Source organism: Stegastes partitus, unplaced genomic scaffold (genome assembly GCF_000690725.1).
Source record: "Stegastes partitus isolate 25-593 unplaced genomic scaffold, Stegastes_partitus-1.0.2 Scaffold78, whole genome shotgun sequence".
Lineage (NCBI taxonomy): Eukaryota > Metazoa > Chordata > Actinopteri > Pomacentridae > Stegastes > Stegastes partitus.
In genome coordinates, this window is record NW_007577809.1 from 23886 (window position 1) to 50647 (window position 26762).

The window sequence follows — 26762 nt, forward strand, 5'->3', positions numbered from 1 at the left end:
CCGCGGCTAGTGTGACTAATGCAGGTTAGAGCTGTACAAAAGATCCAGGTAATGCATGTGACAGAGGAGGAAGAGGGAGGAAAAGACAGCTGCAGGTAGCACTAATAGATAGAAAACAGGAATAAGCAATTCACGTGGCTGGTACTAAAAACAAAATGTTGGATTGGTAAGATTTTGATTTTGATTAAATCGTACTTGCTTTACTTTTTTACTGCCCATATTAATGTCATGGGAGAAAATGAACTGAAACATGTTATTATAGGCAAGAATAACCAAAACGAAGCATGTTATTGTCTTTAAAGGGATATTATGAGCTCACATTACATTTTAAGCTTTACATTTTGGGTACATGCAAAATGTAACTCAGCTTCTACCTTTTCCTGCGACTAAACTCACCACAAACACATCCTGAACGAAGCAGCAAGTAACAGGGAAAGAATCCAACAACATGCTGACTGACAAGGTATTTCCTGTTAATTCTTCTATTGGGCTCTACATAAAAGGAAACAAAAATGTTCCGTTTCCAAGCTGTTCAGCTGTATAAGCATAAATATAATATGGCATTTTCTATGTGACTCGTAGTGCCGTGCAGAAGCAATAATGCTTTTATTTTGTTTTCCAGAGAGCCTGTGTGGTTGGCGAGCTCGGGTAATTATACTGACTGCAAAGCAAACCTGGTATCAGTTCACCCACGTCACCGAAGAAGTTCTTCTTCATAGGATGCTGTCATCTTAAAGTGAATGTGTACTTTTGCTGGATGTTCAAAACTACACAATGTAGGACTGTTGTGCAGCAGATGTACACCAAATTCAGTAAAATAAATAAATACAACAAAAATGAAGGCAAAGATAATAAAGCAGACAAATGGCCGTGTCACAGGTAATAACGTAAACTCAAGGTATAGATGCAGAAGAGAGTTAAAGGTGGCGACACATTAAAAATAAGGTAAAGATACGAGCAGATGAAAGACAGAAAAACTACATCTAATCAATCTACAACAATGAGGCTGTAAATTATTACATTTTGGGTTCACTTTACCCCTCCAAAGTCGACAGTAGACGACAGAGTGTGATTCTGTCTGAACAAAACTTGTGCCTCGTGCAGTGAACATGTTTGTGTACCAGTTATTTTTCAGCATGACTATGCCGCGTTATATCCGCGCAATGGTTGTGACTGCAGCTGTTGTTAAAATAGGTGATGATGATCAGCGTTCACCTCAAAAACGCTGCATCCAGCTACAATCTGGTGTTTTAATTAAGAGAAATATTTGTCCTAACCGTCACTGCTCCGACTAACAGATGTGTCAAATCTGCTATAGCATGAAAGCAGTGAAAATGAAGTGCACGGATAAAAGAAACCGCATGAAATTGTAATAAAAAATGATTTCAGGCAGCCTTAAAAGGTACGATACTTCCGCGGCATGTTTGCCGAGACGCTGCACTCAGCTACAAGAACACGGACGCTCGGCATAATGGAACTTCCACACTGTTGTTCCGAGGAGAGTTGAAGCATAAAATAAAAGGCCGCTTCCAGGTTAGTTCAAATTCTGTACATCTCCACTTAGCCTTGGTTTGCTGCTTGTGCCAGACAGACAATAAATACGGTGAGTTTTTTATTTCCAGAATCAATGTATGCTGCTTCTAATATTGCGTTTGTTTTATGAAAGAATAGCCATTAAGAGCAACTTGGAGTTTCGAGTCTTGCCCAGGGACATTTTGGAACATGGAGCGACTAGGCATTGGAATGAAGTGCAACCTTTTCTACCACCTAAACCATGGCTGCTAAATAAGAAATGAAAAGCTCTTTTTGATAAGATAGCTTCAGTACTTCAGTGGTCCTTTAATCCTGTCACACTCACCATCTGTTGATCAGCCCAAATCAGGCTTTGCTCACCTCTGTTCAACAAAGAATAATCACCTCTTTGCTTTTCCTTACATTGCATGAGATACAGATCGCAGATATAAGACAATAAAAACTGCTTCAGACAGTTCCACACTTCCTCCTATCTGAGTTTATTTCTTGTGTAGCACCTGACCCGGTGAAATGCATCAACACAACTAAACAAAGTATGATCAAACTTAGAATTGGCTTCAGACTCAATCAGAATCATTTCTGGTGTTGCACTCCAAAGACGCAGGAAATGAGCGTGGCTTTTGGTGAGTGTGTGTGCACAGAGTGTCGCAATTTGTTTGGTTATATCTAAGCTTCCTCCCAAAGAGACGCATATTGCATTTTATATTTCAAAAGAAATTACATTACAGTATCTTGCCATGGCGCTCTGTCAGGAGAAGTCGCAGTCATTTTTGCTTGCCTTGTCAGAGGCAAGGCTGCATGCAGCTCCAGTCTGATGCAATCAAGTTGCTCCAACTCAAGATAAAGCAGATGTGCTTCCAAACAGTCTGACTGGAGTGGAAGTGAGGGTGAAGGAGGCTCCATTATGGAAGGAAAAGTATGGAGGTGGTGCTTTGTAGCAGCCAAGCTCTGTCTAACATACTGAAAGTTTGTCTCTTTGAGATGCTCAGCTGAGACAGTCGCAGTAAAAGCTTTGAGAGGAAAACTGATTAAAATAGGTTTCTCTGTTTCAGCACAGCTCATCCAAAATATGCTTCAAGGACAAATCTACCATATCAGCAACTTTCTGTAAGGTGAAAATGTATGTAAACACTTTGAATTATATGAGTTGAGAAATGCACTTGTGCCATTTTTTCGTGTTACTTGTCTCTTGAAATGATATTTTACAAAAGGATACATACAATACATTTTGGACATTGTATGAAAAAGCACGGTGTTGAACCACATCTGTTCCTTTTGGTTTCTTATGCAATTATGTGAATTTCCATCACGCCATTTAACAGCTATGAGGAAGATTAGCTTCCCTCTATCTATCATTGACTTGTCACTCCATCAAGAAATAATCATTAGAATCTAATGAAACACTTCACTGCATGAATGTATCTGACATCCAAATATGCAGAACTCTGGCCTCGAGGCAAAGCAACGTAGTGTTCAACAGCACTGTTTACACCTGACTGGATGCCCAACCAGCAGGTAATTGTAGGTGTGTACAGGTTTGGGAGGATATTATCGGGCAGATCAGCACAGACCTCGAGCAGTTGGAACAATGCTGTTCATCAAGTGACACTCATGTTTATCTGACAAACAGGTCTCAGGTATGAGTCTGATCTGTGGGAAAGAAAACCTCCTAAATTGTGCAATGCCAGCATCGGATAATTTGAGAAGAATTAATGAGTATTAATGATGCTTCAGTTGCAGCTATTATAATGTATCCAGTGGATTAACCTAAGATTAATGATAGGACAGTTTATTTTCATATCGCTGCAGCTCACTGAACGCTGGGCTGACAGATGATATTAAATGGGGTGATTTGACATTATTCAACCACAGGGAAGAAAAAATAAACAGACAAATTAAAACAGGAAATGAATGTAAAAATCGGAATGTAATAACCACTAGAACCATTGTGCTGTTTGGAACTGTATACCCAAAAACTATCGAGTACTGAAAAGTGGCCTTAAATGCTTATTTGGATTTGTAATTTGCTTTACTTAAATTAAAACAATTTTGAAAGAGTAATTTTGCTCTTTTAAAAATATTAGATTTTCGTCACATCTTAAGTTGTGATTTACAGCAGTGCACATTTGGGAAGATTTTTCACAAAAACTTGCTTCATCAAAAATGTTGGTATCTGATCGGTACTGGTACCAAAACACAGATATTGCAAAGTTTGAAATGATATCCAGTTACCGCAGACACACAGTCTTCGTGGAACACAACCACATCAACTAGACATACACCTAAGAAAGACACACTCAGCCCCTAATATACAATGAACAAGTCTCCAGAGACTGTGCTACTACCACTGATCCATAATTGAACAAAAGGGCAGACCAAGCAGGGAGGACAACTGTGGGGGCCTCTGTCCCTCGCTGCTACACTAGCTGTGAACTTTTGGAGGTAAGAGCCCTGGGGTTCCAAGGACAACTGTCAGGAGACACGGGCTGTGAACTCATGCTAATGAAGGCAGCTCAGCCCTGTAAACAGCATGGGAGGATGTCACTGGAATACATTACAATACATAACTGTCTCCTCGGGGCAGAAGGGTTGCACATGGCACAGCCCTGATCAGGCCCCTCAACACACGCATGCATATACACAGCGCATCCTGTGGATCTCTCTGCCCACCTGGATACCCCACAGGTAAAGTGGACAAATGCTGAAATGACGGCGGCAAGACACACAACTGAGCTGTTTGCCACAAAACGTTCTGGGTTTGGTAAAATGTGGAGAGGTGATACAGGGCAGTGGGAGCTCGTTTTCCAAATTTCCAACACTGTAACTCATTCATAGTTGTTTCATAGCAACTTCCCCTTTTTTGATTTGAAAGCTCTCCTTCTTTCTCGCTACAAAAACAGCACACAGATGATATAAAAAAATGAAATTTGATATTAACTGTTGAGAATTGAGATGGCAAAGTGAGGCTCTTAGTCAGAATGTCAATGCTTTGAGGGAAACAGGGGGAATGAGGCAGCGATAAAGTGAGAGAGAGAGAGAGAGCTCAGACAGGAATGCGACTGTTTTCAGGTCAGTGAGCTGCAGTGTGCACAGACGAGAGAGAGAGAGAGAGAGGGAGAGGGAGAGACAGAGAAACAGAAGGGGGGTGGTAAACCAGTAAACCAGGCCACAGTTTGTGGTAGAGTGATCCGCTGCTTTTTTTTCCCCTTCAGTCGAAGACAGAACAAACATAATGCTGAACTTTATCTATCAGGGTTGCAGGGCATTAGGGACGTTGTGTCTGAGCGCCTGTGATTTGGCAGCGTTTCCAGAACTCTTGTTATTGCACAGCTTGATGTGTTTTTGACCTGCCACATTTACAACACCTTTCACTGCAACGCTGTCAGTTCATCAACCTTGAAAAAAGTTGTAATGCAAGCAGAAACTTGAAAAGATACACGGCAACATTTAAGAAATTAAAACAACTATCAAAAATATGTCTATACTGCGCTTTATCCTTGAAAGTATACAGTTTGTGGTTTGTATTTGTGTGTATACTTATTCCTTACGGCTTATCTGGTTTCAGCAAATCACAATGTTACGATCTTGGGTTTTATCTTATCCTGACTGCTCCTCAAATATCTGCTAACGATTATTAGCTACAAGCTAATTCGTCTGATTGTTTTATATTGTGACTTTGCACACATTGGACATATAGTCATGCCATATATCACTATCAAAAAATATTTTACAATTAATATTATGACAATGACTTGAAACACATTTATTGTATCAGCTAACCTTTGTTGAGATCATCAGAACATGGTTGGGTTACATGATGCATAAGGCTGCCCTACTGAAATCATAAAACAACACTATAATGGTTGTAAAAACATACAAATTTAAGCCTCTCTAGATACAGCAACCGCAAAACCATTTTAAAGCTACAGTAAAAGCAAACAGTGCAAAATATGTGTTTCAACTGTACAGCATGAAATAAATGGGGAATAAACTTACATAAGGTATTTGAGTGCTGTTCAGCATTTTCCACTTTCTGCATGCCATGAATTTAGACACACATGATTCATTTGCCAGTAAATACCATATTGTTTTACAATCTGACTCTTAATAAGGAAATCCCCTGCCATTAGATCCAGCTGACCCTGCTTGCCCCTCTTTTCTCATCCTATTGAGGTGCTTGGCCAAGAGGCCTCTGTACCTTGGAAAGATCTCTGAAGTTCCCTGGCAAGGTCAAGTCGAGCTCCTCGGAGTCATAGTTGGTGAGGACCCAAGGAAAGACCGGGTACTGGTTCAGGTCATTGTACGTCCTCCCTAGACACGCAGAGCAGACAGAAAGCCGTGAGTGATGAAGGTTTGGAAAGGAACATAGGGGTTGAAAGCAGGGCAGAGTACACTTGAGGCTTCAGTTACTTTGGGGGATCAACATGCAACATTCCAACAAGCCCCCAATCTCAGTCAGATGAACTTCCTTCCATGCTTCCCGACCGAGTGTGCCAGGGAAACACATACACTGCGAGGAGAGAATGTTTTCTGTGCTTCCCGTGGCTGTGCAAGTTACAGGAGGCCTGTCTTTGAGTTTATAGAGAACATAAGCATCTCTACATAGTGAGGAGCGGATGTAATTACAGAAAGATAGATTCTTCTGGGGGCCATGACTCTAAATGCCTGAAAATGTCACCACAGGCCTGATCTACCGATTGGCCAGATGTGAACTTACTGTATGTTCAAGAAGTGAAAATATGATTTTCAGGTGGAAAAATGTGTCTTAGGAAATCCACGGTAAAAGCAAAGATCATATACAATGTTGTCAGTAATGCTCTACTGTTCCTTTGAAGATGACACTGATAAAGGACAGGAATAAATCGAGCTGAAAGGCTCAAAGGCAAACCGACTGTTAAAAAGGTAAAAACATTTTATTTTTTTAATCTACAAAAAATGAGACTGAAATTTTTAACAGGGCGCAACATTCATTCAAAGATGCAGATAACCTTGTTTTCTAAAAACATTTCACAATTACAGACGATTTCTTATACAGTACAGTGTTGATGTGGACAAGTTTATGCCAGGACATCCTGTAAGGACACCTTTTTCAGTCCAAGGAAACTTCAGAGTTACATTATTGCTTCATCACACAATGACTAGTACAGAAAATGAAACACTCCAGCAGTCGAATAAACCAAGAAAACCTTTGTTTAGCAATTGCATGACACTCCTTCATGCCCAACACATTAAAAAATATATATATTTTTTCAAATCAAAGTAGCATTAAGAGGTGATTACACTAGATTTTAGCTAAATGAAAGCTAACACATTAATAATTAGAATATCCTGCGATACGATGAAATAAGAGTATGTAATGGAAATGGTTTTAAATGATTACCTACACAATGTTAGTAAACGGAAACAATCCAGCAGGTGTGCCTCTACAGCAGGTTGGCATTTGAGAATCTAAAACTAGCAGAGCAAGTGATAACGTCTGACAGCGTAGTCAGTGAGAAGGCTTCTCCAGAGTAGCCAGGGTCTGGGGGAAGCTAGAGAGCATAATTATCCAGGTTAATGCCACACACTCAAAAGGAAGCAGCAGGCTGAGTGCAGAGGATGAGCCGGGCGTTGGTGTGGTTAGACCTACTGATGCTGAGGCCTGAGTTGGGGTGGCAGGATGTTAATAACAGTGGAATAGTGTTTAATTAGAAGACCACTTCCCGTTCGCACCTCTTCCCAGCACTTCACCCCCCGCCTGTCTGCCGCTCCACACTATTCTGACATCCCTGGCAGCCCGGGTCATTACCAGGGATTTTTAATGAATTTTGGGCATGTTTTTCTGTCTGCCTTACATCTAATTAGCTGACAATAATGTATCGAACTCGAGCGCAAGCTAAATATAAATATGCATGAATATGCAGCGAGAGAGAGGATGACACCTCTCTGAGCAGAGTACCGTGCAGTCGCTCTTGCCTTCCCTGTTAGTTGCAGTTCAGATCAGAGAGTCGACAACAGAACCTTTCAACTCCACAGACACACATGTGTACACTCGCACAAAGCCAGGCACTAATTATCTGGCAAAATCTGCTGTGCCGGCTTTTTGCTTCAAACAGCACACTCCCATGAACAGTGAAGTGCACCATGTTGAGCACCGCTTAAGGCTACCATGGATTCTTAAACAAATACGACATACCTGAGGCCACTTATAGTATGTTTCCAGTACCGCTGACACGTAAAGTTTATTGATCATGATGGCGAACCTTAAAATCACAAGACTCTAATGGTGAAAATGTTCACATGGATAATAGATTAAAACTTAACACTTTCAAAAGTTATACATTTTTGCCCAAGTGAGCAGGAAAACAAATCAGAATCAATCTGTTTAACTGATGGCTGTGAAAAAGAGAATATATTAATTCCATACCTTCAGCTACTTCCAAGTTACAAACATAAAATTTCACTTTGGAATCACAGAATTAAACAGCATTAGGAATTCTTACCTGCTATAGTGTTAAGAAACATGAGGTACTCAAAATTGGAGATTTCTCTCCTCTGCCAGCGCTGGGTCATATTGGAAGATTTAAAAAGCTGCCTAGGGGTGGCCAGGGAGATGCGCCTGGAAAAACATTTAAACAGTAGATCAAGACACATGACACTGGTGTTAAGTGTTGGATATATTAAAACTTCCATCCATCCATTATCTATACAACGCTTAATCCTCACTAGGGTCGCAGGGGGCTGGAGCCTATCCCAGCCGACTCAGGGTGAAGGCAGGAGACACCCTGGACAGGTCACCAGTCTATCACAGGGCTACACTTAGAGACAGACAACCAAGCACACTCACATTCACACCTACAGACAATTTAGAATCACCAATTAACCTCAACATGTTTTTGGACTGTGGGTGGAAGCTGGAGAACCCGGAGAGAACCCACGCTGCACGGAGAGAACATGCAAACTCCACGCAGAAAGATCCCAGGTGTCCCCCACCGGGATGCGAACCAGCGACCTTCTTGCTGCGAGGCAACAGTGCTAACCACCGATCCACCTTGCAGCCCTATATTAACAATTGCATTTGTAAAAATTACAAAGAAACAAACAAAAAAACATACAAAGCTATGCCTAAATTCAAATGACTGGCTTCATAACAGAAAACTGGTCTATGATATTGTAGCTGTTAACCAGGTTGATGTCAACTGTGTCAGTTTTAGAAGTAACGCACCACAAAGTAGAGGGTACACCAAATGTCAAGCTGCAAATAAAAGAAAATGGTCTTCATATTTTTCATTGTAGTAACACTGTGACAGCTAGGTGTTAATTAGGAGTCCCTACACTGTTAATTTCCTTAGTGGTAATTCTGGGCGGTTTGCTTTATATTCTCTTAATTAATGTAGGAGTGCTTGTTTTGCAGTGTATAAACAGGCCTGTTAGCACTATAAAAGTATAAAGGGAATCTCTGTTTTTTTTTCTTTCTTCTGTGGTCATTGGCCTGACTGCAGTCCTGTTGTATAGAGTCTTCTGTCAGAGAATTAGGTCAGTTCAGTCAGGGTCAGTGCACATCCACTTCAATGACTGGAGCAATGGGACCTCAAATGACTCTGCTACAGGCCGAGCTGCCCAGACGCAGCACCGCATAACAAAGAGGAAGCAACAATGGTCATGCAAGAATTACAACACTACAAATATGTGACAGTGTTCTGCTGGTTTTCCTTTGGCATCCTTCGACCCACCTGGCTTGTGGAAGCCCGTAGCTGGTTCCCACTCCTACTCGAGGGAGACTGTAGACCACTTTCTTCACTGTGGCCTGGTCAGGAAAGTTGAACATGACGGATGCTGTGAAAAGTTAAAGACATCATTTAATGGTAGAAAAAGTTTTTTTGTTTTTTTTAAAGATGCTTCAAAATGATTTGTCACATCACTTACTTCTGTTGGCCATGAAGACCTCCATTGCTGTGTTTTGTAGGAGGTAGCGTCTGGAGAAGACCGCCCGAATCTCACTGAACATCCACTTTCCATGTAGACCCTCAGTGTATGCTAAGACCTACAGGCAGAGAGAGAACAGACAAATTTGGTTATGCATAAAGGCAGAGTTTATGTCAGATTACAGGTGATATAGTATACTGACCATTTTTATTTGTTAAATGTTAAAGTTGTATATAAAAAAAACAAGAAAATATCATTGGCATGATGTGTTTCAGATATAGTGACGAGTAAACTGTCACATGACTGTAGACTATTGCATAACATTTTATCTGCAATGCCACCGGTATTACAGTACTCTGAAATAAGGCAACTTCCTAAGTATGTAGTTGTTTATTGCTTTTTTTTTTTTTTAATGGAAGCTGTTGCTACTTGCAAGCTGATTCCTCAACCTGTTAGGCGACTGAAAGCAGTTGTTAACTAGACATAAAGTCAGGTACAACAGGGTCGAGGCACCCTGCCTTAATTCAGACCTGAAACTTCATCAGCAAAAGGCAATCAACAAGCATCATTCTCACATGAGCACCAGCACATTTATTCCTTATTTTAACAAAGAATGAACAAGACATGATCGCGCATGTTTCTACGGAATATGAACCCGTCTGTAGATTGTCTTTGATTGCTTCACACTTTTTTTGCTCTCTGAATGAAAGGCAAGTGGTCAAAGAAACAAGCCTCTAGGTCATCGACATAAATAATCAATAAAAACCACAATGCCAACAAAAGGAGAGAGCAGACAAAGAATCATTAGTGTATGCAGCACCACAGGGACTGCAGGTCCACACACAGAAAACCAAGACAGTTGTTCTGACAGGTGAGAATGGTCCCCTCACACACCTTTCCCCCTCTTTCCATCTCACTTCCCTCTGACTGAACAATTTTGTCCAACAGTAAGAGCCAGGGAGCGACCTCATCAACTCCCCAGGTTATAATCACACATAGGTTCAGTTCAGAGAGAGTGTGAGAGAATAAAGATATAACAGGGCAGTGAGGGGGTGAAGCCCTACAGCACATTGGTTTGTGTGTGTTTGTGTGTGTGTGTGGTAGTGGTGGTGGAGTGACCGTGGTGGAGTAGGCAGGGTAGGGAGGGAATCAGAGTGAGATGTTGAGCTGGGTTAGGTCTGATGCTAATGCTCATTTAAAATAGTGACAGGCTGGAAGAGTGCAGCATGAGCCGGGCTGCCTTAATTTCTCCCTGGAATAGCTCGTGCCCGACCTCCGTGCCACATCCAAAATCTCTGGAGCTCAATTAAAATTGGATTAGGTGGAGATGCTGGATGTGCAGCACAGCATCTCCAGTGCTCTCCTACCAGTAATGCCCCTACTTGACACCTCTGCAACCCCCAACTCAAACAGTTGTCATAGAGACAGCACGGCCCCGAGGAGGCAGCGCTCTGACTGGAATGGGGATAGAGAGGAAGGGAGGTGAGATGGAAGGACAGCTATGGAGCTGCAGGCACACTGTTGAGGGCCTGCAGCGGCTCTCTGGGAAGCAGGGCATCTTTTATCCCCCTCCTACACTGCAGCCAGATGTTCTGGAAGTAGTCTTTTGAGTGCAATGCTGAAAGGCAAGTCATACAGATATGCATCATGGGAAAGCTACAACAGTTTACTCCATCAAGGGACGAGTGAGCTATTTGAATACATATTAAGTTATTCTGGTGCCTGGAGACTCTGAATGGTTTGTCATTTTCAGAACAGTCTTTATTCATTTTATAAATTCAACAGCACCTCCTTAATTCTCCATTTGTTACATCTTGCAGTCTAAAAATACTAGAACTACAGCAACCCGGGAAGTAATAAAAATGTAGTTTACACTAGACTGTCAAACAGACACAGCACTGCAGCTTCTTAACTATTAAAAAACATACTAAAACAGTTGTAATATTGCAGCTTTACATTGATTGTCAATATAATATTTTAACACGGGTTGTTTCTTGGTACACGGCTAACGTGAACATTTTGCTGCCATGACAAAGTATAGGCCAAAGGGCTAGCTGTCAACAAAAGAGAGGCTAAAGAGGAGAAAAAAGAGCTGATTTCAAACCACCCAGATCAAAAAATTTGTCATAACAACAAAGCTTTGGTCTAAACCAACATGCAGGGGCCCCTGTAGACTTGGGGATTTGACAAAGCCCAGCCCTCATTTTTGGAGGCCCAGCTGTAAAAAATGCCATTTAATGAACCTGTCTGCTGAAGCTGTCCCCTGCCTGTCAGAGGTGTCAGCCAGTGACAAGCGCTGGGGACGGCCGCCTCCAGTCACAGACAGGCCTGCCAGCTGGAGACTTCGGCCCCAATCTAATCACGCCACCAGGAAGGGACCGGCGCTCTGCTCTTGGTCTGTCACGCTCAGGGCTGGGGGAGCAGCGAGGGGGTGGGTGAAGGGGTTTGGTATGGCCGAGAAGCACAGCCTTTTGTTTCCACACAGGTCCCTCTATGCAGGCTCATTAGGAGCCACAGGCGCATGCGCTGCTCTAACAGCTGCAGGGAGATACATCTCTCCAGTATAACAGCCATAATGCAATTTAACGTCTCTGTCCTCTCTTTCCTTTATTCCTCTCCTTTCCTTTCCCTGATTTGACAGAGGGCAGGCTGCATTCTGCCTGTAGAACATCATAGGAGGGGAAAAAAAAAAACAGAAAATATTGTGACAGATGAGATGAGGAAAGGCACAGGTGACACCAGTGTTTAGGCTGAAACTCATATATAATAATGTGAAGATGCTCAAATGGAGCACATCACGCTTATAAGCGATAGGACGCCACTTCATGCAAGGAAATAGATTCTAATCATATTTGACTTCCGAATAGCTTCACCACCGTATTGTCTGAGACACAATGACAGATGTTATTAATAAATCTAACGAAGCATTTTCTCTAAAAACCTGATGCAATTTTCCCCCCCATACGAAACAATGCAATCCCCCTCCGCTGCATTTATACCAAAATAAGAAAATAATATAATTCAGTGAGACCTCCAAGCCAGCATGACTGATATATTTATATGAGACTGTGGAGCACACTGACAACTTGGTATCACAGCACCTCTGCTGCATTCTTCTCAGATTTGTCTAATAGGCTTCCACTATAAAGCCTCACAACTGCATGGTCCCAGGCGGCCATAGAGAACAGTGAAGTGGAAGAATAAGGGGAGGATACGAGCGGCAGTTTCATTTTGAGTGATATGACTACTCCCCCAGGAGCAAGTGGGATGGATTTCACACATGGCAATTTGGAGGATCAGCACACACTGCGTATACTGTATTCAATGGCTGACCCCAGGCAATATGGGCCAAATCTGTGAAGAGGTTGAGCAGGCAAAGGAAAAGCATAATGCCTGGTAACAGTGAGAGCAGAGAACAACCCTCAGCTAAGTGGAAGAGCATCGTCGGCCAAAGACAACACTGCAGACTGGATCCCAAAAAACAGATTTTGTCTACAAGTCAAACACATACAGTGTTTCACACAGAAATAAAAAATAAAGGGTCCACTAACTCAAATTACAAAAATACGTTCTTACATAACCCGTGTTATATCTAGCATATATGTAGTGTTGTTTTGATTTTATTATTTGTCTAGAAATGTCAGCTTCTGAGATTTCTGTCTATATCGCAAAACAATGGACAAAAACTGAATTTAGAGTATCCCCACTCACATACATGAAAAAAAAGGCAGGAAAAACACAAAAGTAACACCTGATCTCTTCAAAAACAATTACCCTGATTAATCCACAAAACATATTGATAACAGCCTCCATATCAGCAGAAGTAATTGGTTCCTATGAAAATTGTTCACAGCGGGGTGTGTAGATTGAGGGAATATGATTTCAATAGCAAATCAAATCTAAATAATTTGCATCATAAAGAGCACTTGGATTAAGGGAGATCATATAACCTGACATAATTTGGGTGGACTGACCCTTTAAAGACAAACGTGGGAGTGGACATAGAGCAAATATTTTTCTTTCTGCAAGCGACTCAGGTGAGCCAACATACTGTGAAATGAAACTGATACTAGCGCATTTAAGTTTACAAAGCCATGCAGACAGAAATCCTGCCCAAATCCACACTTTTATTTTAAATTTAATCCCTTTACATCCTGCAAAGATTTATAATGTATGCCTGAGCATCAAAGCATCTCATCCTTCCGTAATGTGACAACTGTTATGATGTGCCGAAATACAAAAATGTTAAAAGATTTCCCCAGATTATATAAAAAAATAAAAAAATCAGCATTCCACTCGGTTCCTCTCCGAGAAACCCGTATCTCAACTTCAATAAAGTAGCAGGCTCCTAATGCAGGTATTGGGGGGAAAACAAGATACAGATTTGCATAATCAGTGTCACTATACATTTGGGTGGTAGCTGGAGTGTGGCAAGATGACACAGCTCGGGTGCTCTGGCAAGACCAGTGGGATAAAGGAGATGAATATGCATTAAATATGCTGGCAGTTCACTGCCCCAAATGTCCAGCCAAGTTTGTCAATAACATTCATGTCAGGGATAGTATTTCACGCACATTAGCAGGCCCTGCAGCGCTGTCTTCAACATTGCCATGGTAGGACAGGTGGGAGGAGCCGTTTGCGTAGTATGCAATCTCTTCTTAAAGAGTCAAGGCTCTGTCTATGTGGAAATATAAAGCCCCGAGAAATGCAATAAAAAAATAAATAAAAATCAAAACTGTAACTTAGACTTGTGCTCCTTACAGCAGTGATAGAACGTGTGGCATCGAGCCAAAGGAAGAAGGCCTCCGAGTGGTTAGAAGAAGCAATCCAAAATCAGTGTATTTCCTTGATGATTTCACTGATATCCAGAGTGTGCTTTCTGTATGGTACATCAGTGCAGTAGAGGTAGAAATATTCAATAATGTTATTCATGAAGTAAGTGTAACTGAAAAAAGCATGTTCTATGTTTTGTTATACTTTTTATTAAAGCACATAGTTATTAGAGTTTGCACATGTTTGGATGCTTGGGCTGATTACATGACAAATGTTCACATTCACGGCTATAAAGTAGTGCACAATACATGCAGTTGGTGTATAAAATAATGTTAAAAATAAAACGGATACTTAAACATGGAGGTTATATTGGAGCTTTAGGTGAGTCATTTCACTGTGGTGCATTTTGAGGGGATTTCTGGAAACCATTTGTGCACAGAATGTGAATATTTGGTATATATTTGGAAGGGAACAAGTTTGGGAACAGATTTTTTTAGCCTCAATTGGGCTCTTTTAGAAAAACAGACATTAGACATTTTTTAAAGCTGCCAATATAATTAGCATTCAAACTCCTTTAGAAGTTACTACTGGTAATAAAGTTACCTAAGATTTCATACCTTTTTCTATAAAACTGACATTATTTTTTTCTTCTCCCTATAAATATAATCACATCTTGTAAGCAAAACAAACAAACAAAGGGACACAAAAAAAACATACATATGGCATATGAACATGGTCAAGCTGTGACCCACCCACAGCCACTTTTACAAACATACATCAACATACTTATTCAGCACATCATCCAGATAAACAGCTTGAGGATGCTTTCACTAAGGAGCTTGAGAGAAGGGATGCAGTCATTTGGTATTGGGTCTTTTCAGCAAGCTTTTCCTAATGGGACGTTTTCAGGGACTTGTCAGCCTTAAGATGACTGAAATCTTCCTCGCCTGGGTACCAGCTTCCTCTGGCTGCTGCTGAGACTGCCAAGCTGATCGCTTTAAATCCCACTTTTCTTTTTCTTTTTTTTTTTTTTGGTCGTGTGTGGGAGGAATAGGGGCTCAGAGCAAGACAGAGTAGAAGAGAAAGAATGAGACAAGGATGGAGAGGCGGAGAGACAGAGGAGAAGAGGGACAGAAAGAGCAAGTGGTTAGACGAGAGGGCCTGATGAGCAATGAGCGCCTCACTCGTCCTCAATTAATCTTGTCTCTCTACCTTTGCTTTGGCGCTTCCCTGGCACCAAGGTAATAATGACACCCTCATCCATTATCCTTTTATCCCTGTTATTCACAGGGAATTGCTTAATAATATGTTACAGATTCGTCCTCCTTCATATAATTCTTTCTGTCATTCGTAGTATATCATCTGGAAAACACACAGCCCCCTTTCTGCCGGACGCTGTTTGAGGATTATCGTGGGTGACACCTTCGGGATGCAGCCAGAATCTGGAGCATCATTTTTTCAGGCATAAAGTGGAATTACCCTGACTTATCTGTCATTGCCAAAAGCACAACAAGCCATTCAGGGCCAAAGCAAAGGTGGAACAGGTTCTTATCGGCTTCTCTGAACGAGAGGGCTTGTAAATTTATGCTAATGAGGGCCTTTTGTCATCCAGGCTCACCCCTTGGGGCTGAACGGGGGCTTGCAGGGGATGATAATCTGGCTGTTGAGTGCACTAGATAATTTGTACTTTATCCTCATGTAATTATATAGTTTAAATCTTTTAACCAATGCTAATCCTACGACACGAGTGGAAGTGTCTTAACTGTGTCTATGGTTCTTAAGCAGCGATAGTTAGCGTGCATCCGACTCTCAGAAAATCACGTAGGAGGAGTGCAGGACTGATATAATTACTCTGACTTTCTGTAGCCTGTGCTATGAATCCTCCTATCATTTTGATCCACCTTAGCAGGCAGGCAGGAAGCCAAGCTAGAAGCCTGGGGGTACGCGAGACAACACAAGAAAAGGTGAAAACATTGTAGCATGACTGAAAGAAGCCTTCCCATTTTTGTCAAGAAGAAAAAAATGGAGGAGAAAATGAAAAATGGACTGAAAGTAGTATAAGTAAGTGCAGCAGGGTGGCTTTGCAGAGCTTCTGAGGACTCTCTGTTGTCCAGTGGGACTCCAGGCCATCTTGTGTGCCTGCCAAAGCCGACAGCCCCTGACAAGCTGCTTGGCGTGCTGTAATTTGACTAATTACACTGGATTAGACCATATTAATGCAAGCTGTTTTCTCCAGGGTCACTGACCCACCCAGTGTGTCCCCTGCTAGTTTCCCTCAATTCAGTGTAAACAAAAGGTGCACAAGGAAAAAAAAATAAAAAAATTGTTTTGTTTACTGAAACTGCAAAACTATGAACATGTATCCAAATAACCAAAATTATCTTTATAATGGGAGAGAATGCGTTACAAAACATCCATAACACAGCTGTGGGAGATCATCAATACTATCCCGAGACACATCATCACAAGATTCTTTGATAACAAACCCCATCTTTCAACTGATTTATCTTTCTACACCAAAAAAAAAGAACTTTGCATAAATCTCACAGAAGTATCAGAGTTCACTAAACAGTTTTTTACACAGGCAGGCGGGGGTTAGGTTGAGAAGGGTCTCCACATGCTGACAACAAGAGTAAAAAAATAGTCTTAATTTTATTTTTATCTAAGCAAAACATCAGGATGAAATCTGAATAATGTGACACTGTTTTCACAAGAGGTTTGGTTACATGAATGTTTTTCTAAAGAAATGCTGTGTTGAAATCTATGATTAATATATGTAATAAAAGACATATTATTGGATTTGCTTTTAAAATGAGCAAATAATACTAAGAAAACCAGAAAGAATACTTATTTGTAAAAAGAATGAGGGAATCTTACCCTAATTTGCATTTGTAAAAATTCAAAATGAAAGAGGGGAAATGAGCCATAGAATGTGTGTGTTTTAACACAAGTGCTCTCCCAATTGTACCAAATCAATTTGAATTTTGCACAATAGAGAGGCAGCTTCAATGTTTGTATGTGTTCCTCTGCCTTGAACACGGTGTAATAATAGTCTTAAACCAGGCGTTATAAAGACAGAATACCAAAGAGGCTTACAGCCTTAGTTTCATGAAACATTTAGGCAAAAGTTCCAAAGGCTGAGGATGATGAAAGAAGGTAAGCTTGAAAATGGGCTTCTGGGATCCACAGCCCTTATTGTACAGAAGTCACATCAAATTAATACTGAGGGCCATTTGCAGCCTTTCTTCTCCTGAGCTTTTCAGAACGGATTAAGCTATGAAAACTCAGAAATTACTAAAGCACCTATTAGGCATTATGCTCACCCTTTCTTCTCTTTTCCTTTGAAAGTCATTGAATGTGCTTCACTTCACTCGTACCACAATTCACAAGTTGTTTGCATACTAGAAAGAATGGCAATTTTATGAAATGTGCCCTGCAAAATATACATATACAAGTGATTACAGGGGACCATTCCTGACAATTTGTAAATAGAAGAAAATCATTATCTGTACACATACTTCACAGTATTTTTCATTGTCTAATCCATTTGTTAATTAATTTATGTATCTGCATATTATATAAATCCTGTTGTAGCTTAGCGCGGCGGTGCAGGCCGTTTACTCAAAGTCCCAGGGTGTTTTCACACCGGTGAAGGGCCACTATTGCCGGGGTTCTCTGAGGCTCTGTGCACCCCTCTTTGCTCACTCAATGCCTCTTCAAAGAAGCGCAGGGAGTGCATGAATTGTAATTATGGCTCCTAACAGGATTCAAGAGCACCCAAACGATGGCGCTTGAGAACCAGGTCGTGTGGAGTTAAACGGCTGTCAGACACTCAAAGCGCACCAGCATGTGAACAAACCCACAAAGGCTGGACAAGTCCACTTCTAGGGCCCTCCTACCTACTTTCCCTCTCATAGGGAGAGATTAAAGATCAACTAAGACCCCTTTAAGGACCCATATAGGCTTTCTGCATCTATACTCACATTCCAGTTTTCAAGAAGAGCTACAGCTCTCCAGATAAGAAAGTAAACCTAGTAAACGAGCACAATTTTAAATCAAAAAAGAATTTAATTAGTGGAAAAAAATCACCATCCTATAGATATAATGTTATATTACAAAGACTATAATTCTTTAGAAAATTTCAAGGCAAATGAGACAAAACCAGGGAGAGGCGAAAGCACATGTGAGGGATCAGGTAATTGGTACCACCTGAGAAACCAGTGTAACCACAGTGTCAGATTATCCTGCAAACTGGGCTTCAGAATTACAGAGACGATCATCTGTGCACCCCAAATGGTTTCAATGACTCACCAGGGCACAAGACCCCTCAGCACACATTAAAGAGGCCAGCCTTCAGTCAGCACCTTCAGGAACCTCAGCCCCATCCCACTCCCCAAAAGCACCCTTAAAGAAACCAACCTGTAGCGTGAAGTCCCTATGTATGACCCTTATTAAACTCCTAATTGGATTGAGAGCCACTAAGAAAAAAAAAACAGCATTGTTCATTCAGCTGAGATTTTCTTTAACATTCCTTCCAGTAGTTTGCCTCTTCAACAATAACATTCAGACTCATGTCACTGAAAACTTTCTTTTTTCTTTTCAAAACACAACCAGATTTTCCAAAAATGGGAGTATAGGCAAAACCTTTTTCACCTTTTCTTTTAAGGCAAAGCACTATTTGATTTTCACAGGGTGCAAGTGACAGGCTGAAACAAAACCCAGCGCTGCCCATTGTAAAGCCTTTCACTGTTGTAATGGTCTTAAAGTGGCTACAAGCAGGGCACTATTCAGCGGTGACCAGGCTGCTCAGCTCTCTTCTTCATATCCAAGACAAACTGCACTCCAAGCGGGAACTCTGAGGTCAGCAGATGAGTGAATGAGGCGCTGAATTCACTTATAACCACAGTCCCAGACTACCAGTGCATGGAGAAATTTCCAACATATTTACACTAATTACAGAGAATAAATAGTTCCATAACAACAGCATCAATCAAGTTCATTATGAAAAACAGCATAATGACAATAATTACAATAATATCTCATTAAGAAAAAGAATGAGGGACAGGGGAGAATTAATAGCAGACAGGTGTACAACACACCGCAATTATGGAACCTGAAATTAGTTCATTGCCTGAAGGCAAACAGAAGAGAAAGGGAAGGTTGTACGTGAAGGAGTGTGTGTGCACGCGTGTGTGTGTGTGTGTGTGTGTGTGTGTGTGTGTGTGTGGTGGGGGGCTGGTTTCAGGGCTGGGAGTAGGACTGATAGAGAGAGGCTCACTGACAAAAAAAGGAATTGCAAATAAGCAAACAAAAATGTCTTAAATGTGTAAATTAGAGAGAAAAATAAGAAGGAAAAGCAGCTTTTCCCTGCAGACTGGTGCCTTAGATGAGAAGGGAGCAGCGAAACGTGATCAAGGGGAGCTGTGGAGCGGTGCGGCAGGCGTCAAGATGAGCACTCAGCCAGCGAGTGGCAGCTTCTCCTTTTCCAGTCAATCATTCATTACAGAGCCAAGTGCTGTGGAGGAGTGCCTCCTCTTTTTGACCTATCATATTACTGCCTCTGTAAACTCCTAATCCCCCCTTCGTTAGATGGTGTCAACAGCCGACATGCTCTCACCCTGCCGCTGCACTCCCTGCTCAGACACCTCCCAAGCCCTGCCAAGACCACAGAGCTGACACTCTAATAAAATTGTTTGAAATTTAACAAGGTAGAACGGCACAACTTCATCCACTTTCATCCACCTTTATTTAAGCATTTAAAAAAAATATTCAGGAAATTCACGAAATAATTAGTTAAGTTTTGCTTTTTTTTTTTCCTCCATCAATTCCAGGCTCAGTTCACAGTAAGCAACACTAACAAAGTCTTGAGTTTAGCTCTTCAATCTTTCATTGGCTGGACTGAGAGGCCTGTTTTTTTTCTCTCTGCCTTGGGGCTGTTCCTGAGCAGGTGAAAGCCTGAAGGCAGGAACCTGCACATCAGCACTTCTTCGTCCATCATGACTCTTTCATGGGGACCACATCTCCCGAGCTTCTCTAATAGAGCCCAGTGAGATGACAACTATAATGAGTCTAACAGATGAAAGCCCAGCAGGACAAAGCAACATCCAGATACATCTCCACACACACCGGGGCACCAATCTGGGACTCACTGTGTGAATGTTGTTACTTAGGTAAACAAAAGAATTAGATGCAGGGTGGAGAACAGCAAACCAGATGAAGCATCTGTGCTTTGGCAGAACTCCAAAAAAAAGGGAGTTTTGGTGTGGTTGAAAATGTCAGGCTGATCACAAACAACAGAAAACAATCAAGTTCATCACAGGCCTGTGCAAACATCTAAGATACTCAACTGTCCTTCACTCAAATGAATCAGCACACAGCCCCCCCGCTTCACAACAACACACAGATCCATGTGTGGATGGGTTTAGGTAGGGTCCCAATTTAAGCTGACAGATACCAGATAGTAGATACTCAAGAAAATGACAGCTCTGATTTAGGATGTTTCTGAGTTTAGCTCAATGTGACACTGTCACAACACAACTACTCCACATGAGTGAAGGCCAGTAAAGTTAATATAGTAGATTTCTTAATGACACATAGGACATTATCCTTTGTAGTCAGTGAAGATCCAGAAATATCTTACCTTATTGGGAATATGTATGTAAATTTGTGGGATAAACTTGGTCACACCTACCACGTAACATGGTTTGAGAGCAGTTAATTACCATGTAAAATAAGCAATTGGCATCCTGCCCCATATGTCCCACTTTTGCGGTGAGGAAGATGGAAATGAGGTGGGGTAGATTTGATTGTGACATGCTCTCCGTCTGTGCTCCACAATGTGTGGCTTTGCCAGTAACAGGCTAATATTCAGCACAGCTCACCACCACCAGAACTAATGAAAGTAGACAAAATGTCTCTGCTGCCATCTTTGTCTAGCATCCGCTCAGGGTGAGCCTCCTTCTTTCCCTCCTCTCCTTTTCACCTCCCCTCTTTCCCCTCGCTCTTGAAGGGAGGGTGACAGCAGCATAAAATGGTGGCGAGCAAATGTGCCTTCCATGTGGCAGCAGTGGTGGGGGTGACAGGCCAGGCTGAGGCCAGCGCTATCAGCAGTATGTGGCTGTTGCTTTGAACAAGCTGGATGGTCGCCATGCAGGATCAGGGGCAAGCTCATGTGACACCAAATAAACAAAAGCAGCTCAATATCAAATCAAGAAAAAGCCCACCCACCCCCAGCAGAAAATTGCTGCTGTTTGATAAATGTAAAAATTGTTGTTTTTTGGGTGCTTGTTAGCAACTGACTGGACAACACATCATTATTCCTTGTGGGCAAGTTTTAAGGTGCAAAAATTACTTATAGATAACAGTAGTTCATACTTTAACTGAGGCACTACTATATTAGATATAAAACTTTAAGGGGATTCTAGTTAAGAGCACAACAACAGAAGATACCACACACTGTAATATCCCCTAAGACAAACTTGTGATTTTGGGCCATATAAATTCTTTTGATTGGAGATGAAATATAAAATATCTAACCATCACTTAAAGAATATCCAGTCATGCGTAAAGCTATTCAACAAAGCAAACTCCCTTCATCCAGCAATTAGTGGTTGAGTCATTCTGAGGGTTGTTAGTTAACCCTCAGCTCAGAGGATGATGAAGCAAGGGCATAAATCACAGAGTGAAACAAGGCAGACTCCTCCGATTCATTAATGGAAATGATCTGTCAATATGCTGGAGTCAATTCACACGTGTCAGCTGGGCTCAGCACAATGGGCCAGCCAACTTATGAACTCCCTGCACCACTCCAACGAGTCCATAAAACAACTGGCAACGCCGCTGGGGAGCACCCCAAGACACCACCCTCTTGCACAGACCACCAGATGACACAGATGGGGCGAAACCAAACAAAGACGAGACTCCCTTTGTACAAAGAGGGACCCCTTTCAAAAGCCATTCATGCAACAAATTGGGGAAATCTGGCCATGCAGCACTCTGGGTTTGCTCTTTTATTAGCATGAGCCTTACGTCACAGTAAGTGAAATCAGATTTATGGCTCTCTGCTACAAAGGTGGTTAAAATCAAGCACACTTTTAAGAAAAAAAAAAAAAAACTTAAAGCCATGTTAACCAACAACAGTTTAGCTATGTTAACCAGGAACAGACCGTTGTACATGAGCCACAGAATAACAAGCCGTTTCACTTTTTACTACACTTTGCCATATTGCACAATAATGGCCAAAGCATCAGCTATAGAAAAGCTAATGAGGAAAACTACAAGGACAACGCTGATCCTTTTGCTTTCATGTCCTCGCTTCTAGAACTGATAGGCTGTTTGGCTAAATATAGAGCAAAATTTTCAAACATGACAATTTTTTTTTTTTGTTAAATCATCTTGACAAGCTCGCAAGCAAATTTCAGCAATTCACAGTTGTTTTGTGTGTGTGTTCTTCACTATATCAGTTGAAGGAGAAGATAGCAATGATTCTTCATAGTAACAGGGACTAATGACTATTAATATCAGTCATAGGTACTGCAGGGGTAGCTTTAAACAGCATCAAGCTTTAGTACTTTCAAAGGCAGCCCATCAGCTAGGGAGGCTTATTTCCATGTAGGTCATTAAATATGTGCACACAAGCTTTCTCTTGTTAGGCCCTCTGCATTTTTCTTTTCTTGTTCTTTCTCAGCTGCACACTCGTGCTGCTGCAGCAATCTGCATAGAGAGACATTTGTCATCATTAGCCCTGCTCTGACAGTTGGCACCCGGCACCTCAGATCTCCAAGACTGGCAATTATGAACCCTTCATCCCTTATTTAGGCAACATCTCCTAATTTCATCACAGCCCCCCCAATAGCATTGATTACCAACAGCCCCAAACCTAGAATATGCCCCCAATTCTTCCGTTTCCTTTGTTTTGTGCTTCCATATACTCCTACTCTTACACCCCATGACATGTGGGGCAGAGATTTGTTCAGTCTATCTGAGACTTGAAATTTCATAATCAGACACAAGGTCTGAAGAGAGGACTGCATATGAGCATCATGGGGTCAGTGGGCAGATGATTACAGCGCCCACCTTTAGATGTAGACGTCTTGCAGACATTAAGATTAATCACACCGCTTTTGCTGAACGGGGGCCTTTCATGACACACAACGTGGGAATCAATAATAATAATAACAACAATAATAATAATAATAGAAAGAATGAAATAACTGCATGCTGAATGGTAATAAGGTAACTGATTAATTCTTTGAGACTAATCTAAGCCAGTCCAACTTTTACTATTCAGCATGAAAAAATCTTGCTGGATAAAAATCTGTGACAATCTGTTTCCAAACCTCAACATACCTCATGTTTAACAACAAAACGCAATGCTAACCTGTGCTAGTAAAACGAGTACAAAGCACCACAGCAGCGCCTTTACTGCATCCTGTCAGCTCCATAACCTGTGCAGGAAAAGGCGCACTAAATACTACATAAGCCTGTGTTTTCTTTTTGGTGATACAAACCAGACATTTTCTGGATTGTTACTTTGGCAAACAAAACTGAATTGTATTCAGGCTAAATTCATGCAAATACATGCATGTAATTTATCACCAAGGCTGACAAGCGTACCATATTGCAGAGGGGAGGGGTGAAGGGCCAAATGAAGCTGAGACAATCAATTAAGGTTCATAATTTACACTTTTCTTTACCCCTCTTCTCTCAAAAATTTCCATCAAGCCAATAAATTTGGAGATTTGTGCGCGATGGCGATGGTTCATAGTGAACAGAGCCTGCTGAGGTGACTAAGGGTCTCTGAGTGCCTCTGGTCATGTGGTCCAGCTTCCTGACTTATCTAAATGAGGTTGCTAATACACAGCGGAGAAGAAAACAAATGAATGGACACAATCCAAAGGGGGTCCACAGTGAGGCTCCAGGCCCAAAAATTAACTGGCCTCCTACAGAGACACCATATTGCTTGGAATAATAATGTTCCATTATTAAAAATCCCAATGACAATTTCATTTTGTGACAAACAAAATTACAGAAAATGTGTCAAAGTGAGTGGCTATCCCATGAGTATATTATTTCTCAGATTTTTTGAGAACCACTGATGTCACATCTCTGAAGTGTCATTGCTTTTAATCTGATTTATACAGACACATGTCATCCTATTAAGTCCACTTTGACTAATCTGCACATTAACTTGGGAGCTAGCTGGTAAATTCCCTTTGTATGGGATATAGCTTGAGAAGTCTCTTTCTCAAAACTAAATAACCCCCGAAAATGTAATGAAAAAGCATATGGTGGACTTGACTTATTCTTGTGTAACAGGATTATTAAAATAATTAAACATCATCCATAATCATATTGCCAGTTAGAGGACTGCTGCCCACAAAGGTCCCGATCCTGCTTAAAAATCTGCTAAATGCTGTACTCGCTTAACATCACTGAGTATTTGAGTCGCGAGGCAGTACAGGAAATAAAAATATAAAGACAACGCGTGGAGGTGTTGCTGTAAAACCATATTGTTGATATAATTTAGTTCAAACCTGATTGTGTTGGTCACTGGAATCAATATTCATCTCCATAGACGATATTATTTTTTAATGCATAATGCTACTCACTGTTTTGGACATACAATAAAAATAATCAAGTTTTAATACAATTGTACTCACTTGTAGGTTAACACACATATATCTTAATTAAATATATATATATTGATCATTTCTGAGTTTTCAGACGCAATAAAAAGCTTTGAAGATAAAATTTTTTAAAAAGCGTGATGCACTTTGTGACGTTGGCTAGAATATAATTCAAGTCCCTCAAAGCACGAGTGGTACCATCAAAGGGCAATTATGCCATCAGACAAGTACCATTGAACTTATGCCTGTCCGTGTTAACAGGACGATCAGTCTTGCAAGAAGAAAAGAAAAGAAAAATGGTGGAGAAAAAATGAATAAGTGTAGAGGCATGCTCTGGAAACAAAGAGGCCTTCAAAACAGGGTCACATGCTCGTGCAAAATTAGGGGAAGTAGAAGTCATTGTATTGATTTACACAATCGTGCATGCATTTTGCTGGGTCAGAAATAGGCCTTTGCTGGAATCACAACCCCATATATCACACTGGAGGGCCTCCAATCGCCTGGCGGGATGGTGAATGAAGCAACAAAGATTGTAATGTTGTAATGGTAAAGATATGGGTAAGAACACTGGATTGTCTTTGGCCAGACCTGACAACTGCTGGAGTCATGGGACCGCAGAGCAGGTTGAGTTACTGTGAGATCTGCAGCCACATGCTTTAGATTAAGAGGTGATAATCTCAATGAAAATCCCCCCCTTCTATCACGCATAGGGATGGCCAAGGGCTGGAGCACAAACTCAAGAGGCGCAACTGGATTCGGAGGTATCTGACTTGGAGCAAGATACCCTGGAAAGCGAGGCCAGTCTGGTTTCAATAAAAGGCAAGTACCTGCTGGGCCGCAGACAGTGGGAGAGAGTGAGAGAAAAGACTATCAAAGCCTGAGAGGGGAAGAGGCTTTTAGCTACCTCTCACCACATGAAAACCTTCCATAATGTCATCCATATCCTCCAGAAATATGTCAATAAGAATAACATTTTTTTGCTCGTGAATTTTTAACACATCTTAATGTGATAAGAGCTCGAATATAGGAATAGAAATGTATTATTTATCTGGAACTAAAACTTTACAGAAACCTCTACCACAACCCACAATTATAATAATGGGAAAAGAAAAGAAAAAAAAAAAAGACGTGACTCCATATCTGTACTTTCTGCCTGGTAACAGTGTGAAATTATCGCCGAGACTTGCCAAGCAGCTACTGGCAGTGTGTTCATGACAGGCTGTGATGATAATGGGAGTCACCTATCTATCAAGGTCCTCTCCGCACACACACCACCTCCTGCTCAGCCGCATCCGTGTGAGCGAGGGCTGGAGCTGACGAGCAGCGGTTTGCCCTCATAATGTCTGGTCATATGCCGTTCTGTCTAGAGCAGAGATGAGCGTAAATGCCTTTGTGTTCCTTATCTGATCTGTGCAGCATCACTTTTTTTTTTTTTGAAGTCCTCTTCAAAGCATGCACTGTACCTGGCGAGATGGAGTGCCAGTGCAATGATGGGAGCCAGAGAAGGTTTAGTGCACATGCAAGATTCCTTTATTGTGAATCATGGCACTTTCTGTAAAGGGGTCAACCATGTCAGTCCTAATCATTAGGATTATTATTGTTTTATTGTTAGTTGTTTTTTTTTTTCAAAACACTGAAACTGTATGTTTTGGTATCATTATGATATTATAATTATCATGAATCTATTAAACAAATTTATTAGCACCAAAAACAGATGTGTACTATTTCCTTTATTTTAATCATTAATTTTAATTACTAACAAACAAAAACATTTTTTTTAAAAATCAATAAGACAAGCACTTTCACACTAGAATAACACACACACCGACATATTCACTCTTCTGCACATTCTCAAAACATTTCAATATAGTTTAGCAAAATAACAAAATATTTCATTTTTTTTTTTAAATGTGAGAAAGAAAT

General features: G+C 41.1%; 1 protein-coding gene across 1 annotated transcript in view; it reads right to left on the reverse strand.

Annotated features, from left to right (window-relative positions):
- LOC103353590 (neurobeachin-like) overlaps window positions 1-26762 on the reverse strand; it is a gene marked incomplete at its 3' end in the record, with an annotated part of 183100 nt that overhangs the window by 23088 nt on the left and 133250 nt on the right. The window contains exons 42-45 of the mRNA XM_008276644.1: window positions 9439-9556; window positions 9246-9348; window positions 8016-8131; window positions 5732-5844 (exon numbers count right to left, since the gene is read on the reverse strand). Of these exons, the coding sequence (XP_008274866.1) occupies window positions 5732-5844; window positions 8016-8131; window positions 9246-9348; window positions 9439-9556 (450 nt within the window). The remainder of the gene's footprint in view (window positions 1-5731; window positions 5845-8015; window positions 8132-9245; window positions 9349-9438; window positions 9557-26762) is intronic.